Source organism: Taeniopygia guttata, chromosome 17 (assembly GCF_048771995.1).
Source record: "Taeniopygia guttata chromosome 17, bTaeGut7.mat, whole genome shotgun sequence".
In the NCBI taxonomy this organism is placed as follows: Eukaryota; Metazoa; Chordata; class Aves; order Passeriformes; family Estrildidae; genus Taeniopygia; species Taeniopygia guttata.
The window spans coordinates 2,216,078-2,228,119 of NC_133042.1; the positions used below are offsets into that span (position 1 = coordinate 2,216,078).

The 12,042-nt window shown below is 51.6% G+C and overlaps 1 protein-coding gene across 16 annotated transcripts in view; it reads left to right on the plus strand.

Moving 5' to 3' along the window:
• Positions 1–342: 342 nt before the first annotated feature.
• Positions 343–12,042, plus strand: part of CACNA1B (calcium voltage-gated channel subunit alpha1 B) — a 313,183-nt gene continuing 301,483 nt past the window's right edge. For 7 of the 16 annotated variants that reach the window (XM_072936712.1, XM_072936714.1, XM_072936725.1 and 4 more), the window contains exons 1-3: positions 345–1,088; positions 4,554–4,660; positions 11,818–11,957. In XM_072936712.1, coding sequence (XP_072792813.1) covers positions 830–1,088; positions 4,554–4,660; positions 11,818–11,957 — 506 coding nt within the window. In that variant the 5' untranslated portion in view covers positions 345–829. Of the gene's footprint in view, positions 1,089–4,553; positions 4,661–11,817; positions 11,958–12,042 lie in introns of all 16 variants that reach the window. The other 9 variants (XM_072936717.1, XM_072936716.1, XM_072936720.1 and 6 more) reach the window with 3 other exon arrangements.

Sequence of the window (12,042 nt, forward strand, 5' to 3'; positions counted from 1 at the left end):
AGAGGGCACCGGCGGGGTGACGGGAGCCGCGGCTCGGGGCGCCCGTGGGGGCAGCAGCCGGGCCCGGCTGGGCAGCCACATCTGGGCAGCCACATCTGGGCAGCCACATCTGGGCAGCGGCGCGCAGGCGCGGGGGCTGCCTCGCCTGTGCCCCCCACCCATCCGAGCGGCGGCACCCCCGGCCCGCGGAGCGCTGCGCAGGGGCGGGGGGGGATCGAGCCCTCCTTCCTTCCCCCGGGGAGTGGCCGCGGCTCCGCCGTATTTACCGGGGTGGGCGGCGGCGGCCGGGCCGGGCCGGCTCCATCCTCCCTCCTCCCTCCCCGCCCGCCCCCCGGTGCCGGTGACTGGAGCGGGCGGAGCCGCGGCGGCCGATTGGCTCCGGGCATCACATGCGGCGGGGCCGGGCCGTGCCGGAGCCGTGCCGGGCTGGGCTGGGCACGGCGGAGCGCTCCCGCGGCGGGCACGGCAGCAGCGCAGCCCCTTCCCAGCCCAGCGCCCCGTCGCCAAAGGGACCGCGGCCACCGCGGCCACCGCGGCCACCCCGGCCATGAGGTCGGGCCGGAGAGACGCCACCTGTGCGGGGAGGTGAGCGGAGCCCCGGCGCCTTCCTCCTACCCCCGGGCAGCCACAGCGGCGGGGAAGCGCAGGGGGTGGAGGAAGGAAAAGGGATATTTTTTGTTTTATTATCTATCGATCTATTTTTGCCGCGATCGATCCCGATCCCGCTACCGAAGCCCCCGGAGGGAGAAGTGCTGCGCGCTGTGATGCGTCTTCCTCTCGCCTCGGCTGCCAGTTTGGATTGTAGCGCCCGGCTCCGTGCACTGCGAGGATGGCTCGGTTTGGGGATGATCTGCCAACCCGCTATGGAGGTGGAGGGCCGGCCGGGGCTGGAAGAGGGAGCAGCCGGCAAGGTGGCCCCCAAGCCGGCCAAAGGATGTATAAACAGTCGATGGCTCAGAGAGCCAGGACTATGGCTCTCTACAACCCCATCCCTGTCAAACAGAACTGCTTCACAGTCAACAGATCCCTCTTCATCTTCAGTGAAGATAATGTTATACGGAAATACGCCAAGCGAATAACAGAGTGGCCATATCCTTTCAGGGATGCTGTGTGGGCACGGGGGGAAGGTGGGGAGGGGGAGAGGGAGGCTGAGGGGCAGAGACCCCTCCAGGCAGCGCAGGGCGAGTAGCTGCTGCTGCTGCTGCAGACGGTGTGATCGGGCTGTGCCATGGGTGTGTGTGCTGGGAGCTGTGTGCCCGACATGATGCACGGCTGTGGCAGTGGGAATATGGGAATCAGGGAATCAGGGAATTAGGGAATCAGGGAATCGCTTCCATGGGAGCACGGAGGGTCCTTTTGGTGTGCTTCATGCCTGGGGTGTGTAAGCCATGTCAGGGTGTCTTTAGGGGTCAGATGTACAGGTGCATGGATTGACGTTTCCTACAATTCAAGTCAGGTTCTGTGAGATTTGTGCCCGTGAATCCTGATTTTTTATTTCCCTCTGGGAGCCTTTCAACTCTTGTGTCTTCCTGTGAATAGAAGAAGGAATGTGGGATAAAAATGGTGACACCTTAGAACTGAAGCTGCATTGATAGTAGGGGCATTGAGAGCCCAGGTAAATCCCAGGAATGCAATCATTGCAGCTCGCTTTTAGCACATCCTCTCCGGAATCCATTCGAATCAACATGAATCATGGCACTTCGATTAGGTGCATAGCCTAAGCTTAGGCTGCCTGAAAAATAAAAATTAAAATTAGCAAAACCTTGTGGCAGAAGGAGGCAGTAAGTGGGGAGAGGGATCATCTGCTGTACTGTGAAAGGGGCAGATGCTTTCTGTCTGCGACTCAGCTCCCAGGCCAAGTGAGCTGCGGTGAGAAGGGGGCTTTGCTCAGAATGATGTTGTGAGCTGTGAGCAGAGGGGAGCAGGCTGAGGCTCCCAGGGAGCAGATTTTGTGTGTGTGTGTACAGGAGTGCTTTACACTGGGGGTCTCAGGGGAGCTGGTTGTTTTCATTTCATATCACACCCCTATTAATCCTCATCTAACAGCACCAGGGCCTCCTCCCAGCCTCCTAGCAACACTTTCAGTTGCCACACAGGCCAGCTCCTGCTTAGACTTCCCCAGTTTTCACTTCCTGAGGGGCTAACAGGAAAAATACACCAAAGGAGTCAATGCACTTCCCTTCTCTCCGAACACACACAAATACGTATTGATCTTTCTGTCCATATTATACAATCCCAGCGATTGCTGCATTTCCTCATCCATTTCTCCTTCCCTGCATTTAAGTCTGGATAAACAAGCCCCAAACCCCTGGTGACAGGCAGAGCAGCGCCTTGACTGCACGGGTAGACTCAGGCTTTCCCTTCCCTGCCTCTTGGGCGATTCGGCTGCATCTTTCCGGGGGATGTGGGGAGGGGACCCCCAGTGCGGCGGAGCCGGCGGGACCGGCGGAGCCACCGGCGCTTCCCCGCGGCCGAGCGGCGGGGCCGGCGGGCGGGGCCGGGCGCTGTCCGCGGCGTTGGGTTCAGCTGAGCACGGTGCTGAAACCGGGCTGAGCACGGTGCTGAAACCAGGCTGAGCACGGTGCTGAAACCAGGCTGACCATGGTGCTGAAACCAGGCTGAGCACGGTGCTGAAACCAGGCTGAGCACGGTGCTGAAACCAGGCTGACCATGGTGCTGAAACCAGGCTGAGCACGGTGCTGAAACCAGGCTGAGCACGGTGCTGAGCTGAGCTGACCACGGTGCTGAAACCAGGCTGAGCACGGTGCTGAAACCAGGCTGACCATGGTGCTGAAACCAGGCTGAGCACGGTGCTGAAACCAGGCTGACCATGGTGCTGAAACCAGGCTGAGCACGGTGCTGAGCTGAGCTGACCGTGGTGCTGCGCCGAGCTGACCACGGTTCTGAGCCGAGCTGACCACAGTTCTGTATCCGGACTGACCATAGTGCTTGAGCTGAGCTGATGGTGGTGCTGGGATGAGCTGATGGTGGTGCTGGGATGAGCTTATCACGGTGTTGAGCTGAGCTGGCCATGGTTTTGAAGCCAGGCTGACCATAGTGCTGAGCTGAGCTGACCACGGTGCTGAAGCCGGGTTGACCGTGATGCTAAGCTGAGCTGACCGTGGTGTCGAGCTACCCTGACCATGGTTCTGGAGCCAGGCTGGCCACAGTGCTGAGCTGAGCTGATCACGGTGCTGGGATGAGCTTATCAGGGTGTTGAGCTGTGCTGACCAGAGTTCTGAAACCAGGCTGATCACAGTGGTGAGCTGAGCTGACCACGGTGCTGAGCTGAGCTCACTGTGGTGCTAAGCCGGGCTGATGGTGGTGCTGAGCCAGGCTGACCACGATGCTGAGCTGAGCTCCCCGCCATACTGAACCCATCTCTCCATGCTACCAAACCGAGCTCTTCGAGTGCTGAGCTGAGCCCTCCAGGGTGGTTGTGCCTGCGGCGCGGCTCGGTGCTGTCCCTGGTGCTGAGCTGAGCTCTCCGCTGTGCTCAGAGGAGCTCCCCATGGTGTTGAGCTGAGCTCTCCGCGGTGCTGAGCCCATCTTCCCTCACTGCTGGGTCCATCTCCCCACGGTGCTGGGTCCATCTCTCCGCAGTGCTGATCCCATCACTCCGTGGTCCTGGGTCCATCTCTCTGCAGTGCTGGGTCCATTTTCCCATGGTGATGAGCCCATCTCTCCATAGTGCTGGTTCCATCTCTCTGTGGTGCTGGGTCCATCTCTCCGTGGTGCTGAGCCCCTCTCTCCATGGTCTGGGTCCATCTCTCCATGATGCTGGTTCCATCTCCCCATGGTCTGGGTCCATCTCCCCATGGTCCGGTCCATCTCCCCATGGTCTGGGTCCATCTCTCCGTGGTGCTGAGCGCAGCCATCACCCGCCCTCAGCCCTCGCTGCCGCCCGTGGAACGGCTCCACCCTGGGACAGCTGGGGCTCGGCACAACTCAGGGTGGGAGATGGTGGCAAAAAGCAAGGGAGGACCCGGTGCCAGATTTGGATTCTTTTCCCTCCCCACTTCCCTCCTACATCCCAAAAGGGCGCTGAAGGTTTTATTCTCACCGAGAGCGGACATTGCAATTGAGCAGTAATTAATGTTTTAGGCCTGGGTAGGTACTCTAAATTGAACTTTTCGTGCCCATCACTTATTTGCACTGTGTGCTGAAGTTAAATGTTTCTGAAGAAAAATTCAGCAGATGGTGTTTAGTTGTATAATCTGTTAGGAGGCAATTTAGTTTATCAATATAATTGAAAACCAATACGTATTAATAGTTGTTTATTTCCTTTGGACCTTACGCTTTCTTGCTCCCGGATTCCTTGAGCAGCTCAGATTGTGTGAGTCTCTAACTCTCTTAAAGAAGAGAATTGCCAATTTCCTACTTCTCTTCCAAACATACCCCAGAAAGAACCGAGGAAGTCAAGGAGACCAAATATCTTAAGTAAATACACAAAATCTTAGAATGCTCAATTAATGCAACTTTGTGGGTAGAAACAGAATTTGGATGGGGTTCTTCTTGTATTGTCCAGTGTCTTCTTTAACTTCTGGTCCCCACTCCATTTGAATACATGATTTTAGCTACAATCATAGCCAATTGTATTGTGCTGGCTCTGGAACAACATTTACCGGATGGAGACAAGACACCGATGTCAGAGAGATTGGTGAGTCGCATTCATTCATTTTCTTTTTTTTTTTTTCCTCTTCATCTAATACAAAAGGCAGTCAGCCACTGAGTGTTGGGAGTGTTTGGATCTATTTTAAAGATCCACACATAAAAAGACAGGCATTGATCTGACAATCAGAAAAAAATCTGTCGCAGCAAGGTAACTGTCCCCTCCTGATCCCATCTGCACAAGAATGCTTCATCACTCCAACCAGCCCTGACCAGCCACGGAGAGAGCTGGACCTTGTGCTATGATCAGAAGGGCTTCAAACTTAGGTTGTCTCTAAACCAGGACAGGAAGGAGCTGAGGAATGCTTAGAATTATCTTTGGAGTCAAATTAACTTCTTTGTAATTTTAATTTTCCAAGGGAGTGGTAGAACACAGTAACCTTTTAGGATTTGTGTGTCTCTTCCTGCCACAGCACAGATCCTTCAAAGCAAACTTTGGGTTCAGATGATTACACTTCTTTTCCCCCCCAAAAAATGCAACCAGCTTACAGAGAAAAATAATTTACCCGCAGGCTTTATGGTAATGAGTCCAATTACCTTATTTCAAAAGAAAATAGAAGAATAGCATCAAAATAATTCTCCCATTTATCATCCCTGTAGGAAAACTGTGTAATTCTTGGTTTGATTTTTCTCCTACTTTTAATGATCTGGAACGTCTTGCATGCCCAAATGCATTAATCCTGGTGCACGTTCAAAGGATGGATAAATAGGGATCCATATGTGTTTTCCATGTAGATGCTATATTATGCAAACAAAGATAACATTAGGCTTGCTGCCAGAAACAAGAGCCTCTGAATAGTGGTTGCTGCAGTTCCCAAGGACGGCCCATGCCAGTGGGCAACTCTCAGAATCTCATTCTCCAGAAGCAGGAAAAAGTGTGTTAGTGAGCAGTCTGGAGAGTCAGGGTCAGAATTTGGTGCTGGTTTGGAAATGGAGCCACTCCTGCTGGCTATCCTCCTGCATGGGGCTTGTTTTCTCTCTCTGCTGGAATTCTTTTTAATGAAGAAGACGCGAGAATAAAATGAATCAATGATTGTATGTAGATCTTTCTGCCATCGAACCTGTCTTTGTGTGCTTTGGGGTTGGTTGGCAAGGCCAGCCCGGGGGCGTGAGCAGAGCAGAGGTTCAGAGCCAGGAGTGAGCTGGGAAAGTGCCTTCCGTGGTTATAAACACAAGGAAAAGCCGTTTCAGGGACGTTCTGGCTTGGCAATCCTTTGGTTCATGTTGGTTTTATGTTTCTCTCAGTTTATAAGGCCATCCTAGAGGCATTTTATTGTCCTTTTCCCAAGTGTATTAATTCCATTTTACAGCACACACACCTTCAGATCCTGCCTGAATCATTCCAAAGGGGGCACTGGCATTGCCACAGAGCATGTGAGAGAGCTGTGTGAGTTAAATGCGCAATGCCTGTTGGCTCTGCCTCGGAGAGGAAGTAAGAATTAACCCCTCATTTTTGTCCCAAGCACTGTTAGGTTTGATCCAGATACCCTGAAGCCATTTTAACTACAGCACATTTGTAACTCTGAAGTATAAAGTGATTTTTCATAGAGTAGCACTGAGAATCTTTACAAGTCATCAAATACTTTTTATTTTCAACATAAGCTGGAAAGAATAAGCATTGTGAGAAAAACTGTCTTCTAGTTTTCAAAGTGAAGCCTCTTTATAATTCTCCTGTTGCTTCTATAAACTGGAAGCTGTTTCATCAAAAATCCATGCTAAACCACAGTGGGGAAATGTTCCCATACATTTCCCATACATTTTCAGGTTTGTTCAGCCAAATTCTAAGTCCATGCAGACAGCAGGTGCTTTATTGCTGTCCTTAGCAGGAATGGAATTGATCTTTTTTTGGGCAATGGTTAATGGATATGGCTTTTTTTTTTTCCCTCCTGGATTCATTAAAATCTCCAAATTTGAGATAATCAGTGAAGAGTTAATCAGATATTAAAGATATGGGGTGCACGTCATAAAACTTTTGTGACTGGGAGATGTTGGCAGAGTTGTTGAAGGAAAACTGAAGTTGCCCAGATAATTTGTTCCATAGAAACAATGAAAAAAATATGTAAGGTTGTCTGTTTGTTAAAGCTGAGGAACAAAGGGAGGACCCCATGCAAACATTTTAATTATTTTTGCCTTTTAATAAAAAATTTCTTCTATTTATGTCCCTAAGGACCAGAATATGATCCTGCAGTGCAATCTCATTGGGCTGTTTTCTGTGCTCCTTTATTGTCAGTCAGGGTTAACTGAGCACATGTCTCAGTACATGCAATATTCCAAGATTTTGAGTGTCTGAGTTAGGAGAATTCTCAGAATGCACAGAAAATCATTACTTGGCTCTGGGCTGGAAATTCTGGTCAAAATCAGGGCTCTGAGAAAGCACCAGCCTGGTGGCCAGAGCATTTAGTGGTGAACTGGAGGAGTGGCTCAGCTCCTTGATCATCAAACGGGGAACAAACTCATTCTCCTACCAGCAGCAGACTGACCTACCCGGAGGCCCTTTCCTGCCCTGAGCTGGAAGTCTCACATGCTCTGGAGGCTGGGAATGTTTCCCTCCCACCAGGAATTGTCCAGTGGAACAGGTTGGATCCAGGATGGAGCAATGTCCATCTCCACCCAGTGCCGTAGCCAGTGGGCCGTGGGCTCAGCCTCCCTCTGTCCCAAAGGATGTTGCATTATTTGTGCACACGGGAGTGATGCAGCTGCACAGAGGCTGAGGGAGCTGTTCTGAGCAGCCCAGAGCCTGCTGGTGAGAGCTCCAAATGTGGGAATGGGAACTTCCCATCCCAGCCCCCTGTGGTACCTTGTTCACCTTGCTCAGCTCTTGGGTGTCCACACTGAGACCTCATTCTCTCCCCATCTCCTTCCTAATTGCTCAGTCTCCCATGAGGAGCTCCAGGAGACCTCTCCCAGGAGGACAGGGATGATTTCAGAACTTGCAGGACAGGAAATCTCTTTTCTGCCCTGCCCTGCCCTGGGGCAGGCCCTGTTGGAAGGCACCAGAGCATCATAGTTGAGATGGAGACAATACAAAGCAACACTCCATTTTCAGAAGGCTTCGAACTATTTGTATTATAGCCTGCATGCTTTTTCTACATTCCTACAAACTCAGAAGTTTACACTTTACTCATTGGTCAGGAAATACAACCAAGTGCTCATTTGAACAGGCAGTGGCAGGTTTCTCTTATTTATCCCTCTTTCTTTCTTGGTTTCTATGTCAACGACCTTGGTAGAAAATTCTTTCAGGGGTGAACGTGGAGCCCCTTATGAAACTTCTCTCTGGCTCACTGAAGTTGCTGTAAAACCTCTTGCACACCAGAGGGGCTGTGGGATGTGTGCTGCAGGCTCGGGGTGTTTTGCTCCCCCAGGTGTTTTGGACGTGAGGACAGAACATCACATCTCCCAGATTTTCAGCTCTGTGACAGCTCTGGCAATTTACTAATGGATTTAATGCTTTCTCCCATCCACAGGCACTTAGAGCAGTAATATGTGAGCCTATCATATTAACCTTTGCATGAACAAAGCTTTTCACACCCAAACCTCTCCAGGCTGTCACATCCGAAGGCCAAGGAAAGACACTAGGACGTGAAGTAGGAATGGTAATGACTTTCCAGACTCAGAAGTTGTTTCTGATCAGAAACATATTGATTAAATGTGTGTTTGGCCCAGCCTCAAGCTCTGCTGTGTCCACAGCAAGCAACTTGCTGGCACAGCTCTGGCTGCTGCCCAGATTCTCTGCCCTCCTTCCAAGTACGCACAGGGATCCTCAGCATCACCTGCTCTGCCCTCTGGAACCCAAGCAGGGCCACAGCCTTTGGTCTGAAGGGGCTTCAGGGTGTCCTAGCAGGGACCCTGGGCTGAGGCAGGGCCATTTCAGTGCTGCACAGGGCATTCACCCACATCCTTCCCTCCTTCCATCACACACAGTCAGGCAAATCCTTTTTTATTTCCAGCTGCAGGACCTCTCCCCAGTGGGGCATGAATTTTATTTTTCATCTTGTTGCTACTGCCCTGATTCTTGGGCTGAATCAGTGTAAATTTAGGCAGGCTTTAGAAAAGACCCTCTTTCTTTTGCCTCTTATTTCCCCAGCTACTTCCTGCCAACCCTACAGATGAGAGTTTTTCTTTGTAACAAATACCCAAATCCATCTGCGAGCCTTTCTGCTTCCCTAGAAGCTGACAAAAACTCCTGACCCACTTCCTAAGAGCTCTGTGTAGCCCTAGCTTTGGGAAGAGCACATCCCATCAAACCCTGGAGTACCTGGAGCCTGGCTCTTTAAAGCTGGGAGCTGTAATCACCAGGCACCTGACCTAGATTGAGCAGAGACTGGAGTAGATACCAGGCTTCAAGGAAGTGAGGGAGTAACGTGGAGGAGTGGATGTGGGTAAAGGTAGCTTTTTTTGTGTGTGTTAGAAGAGCTATTTTTGGAGGCACGCGAGTAGTGGTGGGATGGGGATTTGGGATGGGCTGGGAGGCCTTTGTGTGCAGACATTATCTGGAGCTGTTGAGCCAGGAGCTGTGGATTGGGCTGTCAGAGGGCTCCTGTGTCCATGAGGAGCTGTAAGGAACATCTCCTGGAATCACATAGGATGATTTCTGACCCCTTCTCCCTTTTCCCCTCTTTTCTGTACTGGGTCAGAGCCCTGGGATGCCTCCAGCTCTTGCTGTGGAGCAGCTGCTGGAAGAAGATGTGCATTGTAGGATTTCTGTTGAAGGTCATAAAATTCTCTGTGGGTAAAGAGCTCTGAGATGGGCAGCTGGAGGTCTGGCAGTGGTGGCTCCTGAGTGCTCTGAGCAGCATCCGTGTAGGACAGAGGGCTTGGAGGGTTTGCAAATCCCTCCTTGGCTGGAGGGGAAGCCAGTTTGGGGGATGGGTTTTCATTTTCTGGGCTCCATTTCAGCCAGAGAGCCAGTGTGAGCTTAGTAGACCCCTGCTCTGTTTTGCTGCCTGGCCAGGCAGCACCTGGGAGTGTCTCTGCAGGTGACTGTCACCTCACCACAGGGGCGTGGCAGGTGGAGCTGCTGGGGCTGTGAGGTCAGAAAGGTGGAGGGGAATAGAGGTAACACAGGGTGAAAGATGGAATGTGTGGAAGAGCAGTTCCCACTGAGGTGTGTAAGGGTATGGGGAACAGAACCCAAATTCAGCAGCTGATGGAGAAGCCTCTCCAGGGGTTGTGTTTTCCAGCAGCTTGGAGGCATCCTCGGTGGTTGGAGCTCTCTGCTGGACGTGCTGAGCTGGGTCATGGCCAGCCAAGCCTCCTTGGCTGTCATGTTTCAGATGGGTCAGGAGGAGGGGACCGCAGGGGGGTCACTGCTCCAGCAGGGCCAGCCCAGGGCACAGGGCTGATGGTTCTGGAATGTTCCCAGTCAGGGAGACCCCACAGCCTCCCTGGGCTCTGTCAGGGCTGGCACTGCCCAGGGCAGGAGTTCTGCCTCCTGGGCAGGGAATTGCTGGGCTCAGCCCTGCCCGGGGCTCTGGGGCCATCGCTGGGCCTGGGGCAGAGCCTGGGGCTGCTCTGAGTCCTGCACACAGGGACAGACTGGGACAGACTGGGACAGACTGGGACAGACTGGGACAGACAGACAGGGACATACTGGGACAGACAGGGACAGACTGGGACAGACAGAGACACCCAGGGACAGAGAGGGACAGACAGACAGGGACAGAGAGGGACAGACAGAGAGGGACAGACAGACAGGGACACCCAGGGACAGAGAGGGAGGGACAGACAGACAGGGACATCCAGGGACACAGGGACAGACTGGGACAGACAGACAGGGACACACAGGGACGGACAGACAGGGACACAGAGGGACACCCAGGGCTGAGGGCCTCTCTCAGCATCACCTCTCAAGACTGAACAGGCCCAGCTTTAAGGGTGAAAACCTCCATTTCTGGAGCAAGTGCTGTCCTGAGTGTGGGTCTGTGCCAGAGCTGAGCAGGAGTTGCTGTGCTTGTGTCAAACCTGCTTCTTCCCTGGTTCTGGGACCACAAGCCTCAACATTCCTGCTCTTTTCCCATCAGAGAACAAACAATCCCCTATTGTCATTGGGAGAATTGCAAAATACAAACAACTATGCCTCAAACAGCAGCTCAGCTCTTTGGTTCTGGTGGCCAGAAATGCCAAAGCCACTGGAAAATGGATTTCTAATCTCTCAGTGTGGGAGTTTGCTTCTTATTTGGGCAGGGCTGCTTTGCTTCCATTGAATTCAACTGAAAACCAGGCTCTAAGGCACATTTGGAAATTGGTTACTGGTGCCAAAGCTGATGAACAAGTTCTTGAAATTGATGCCCATTGCTTTTACATCTTGCTTTATTCTCATTTCTTGCCCAAATCTTCCTTCCAAATGTGAATGCTTCCATTTGGCACTGAATTTGTGTTGAAACTCCAGTCAATAAAGTCTAATCCTGAGAGATCTGGAGCAGAGATGGAATAAAAGGTTTGGTAAAACTGTAGGGACTGAGCTTGATTTTCTGTGTAGTGAGCAAGGACACGAATCTGCAGTCCCAAGGGAGGTGTTAGTCTGCACCATGGAGCCCAGACACAAATCTTGCTGCTCCTGCTGTTCATGGGAGGGGTTGGGGATTTCTCCCTCAACCAGATCTCCAGTGAAAGGAAAACAAATGAGGTTGCAGCTGTGAAAATTGATAAAATGGAGGAGAAGGAGCAAAGAAAGAACTGATGGAATAAATGATAAATAAATAATTTCCTGTTAGTGCAGTCAGGCTTGCTGTGGCTGACTGTTGCTCCCAAAGACACCCTCTTGTTTCAGGTTTCTGGATGACTTGTGGAACATCTTCCATGCCAGTAACTCCAGAAACCTGTCATCTCTAATTTAAATATACCATTAGAGCAAAATTTCCACATCAAAATTCCCTCCAGAACATTCCGTAAAGGTGGAAAGCGTGGCGTGAAACCATCAGGATGAAGGCCAATAGGATTGCCAATTTGTACAGAAATTTCATTTCAGAGAAATAACAATGAAATTCCTCTGTGAGCTTAGTTCCAACAAAGTTAAACCTTCAGTTTCAGCCCTGTTCAAAGAATGGAAAAGGTGTGCAGTGGCTGCCTGTAGCTGTTTAGGGGACTGGTTATCACAGCAGGAACATGGATATCTCCTTGACTCCTTTAATTTCTCTTTTTTTCCAGGATGACACTGAGCCGTACTTTATTGGAATATTTTGTTTTGAAGCTGGTATCAAAATCATCGCTCTGGGCTTTGTTTTTCACAAAGGCTCTTACCTGCGCAACGGTTGGAACGTGATGGATTTTGTCGTGGTCCTCACAGGGTAAGTGACCTCCTCTCCCCCTGAGCTTAACGGGGCTCTCCCCCTGATTTGTGGGGTTTGTTTGCTCTGGGTTGGACTGGGATTG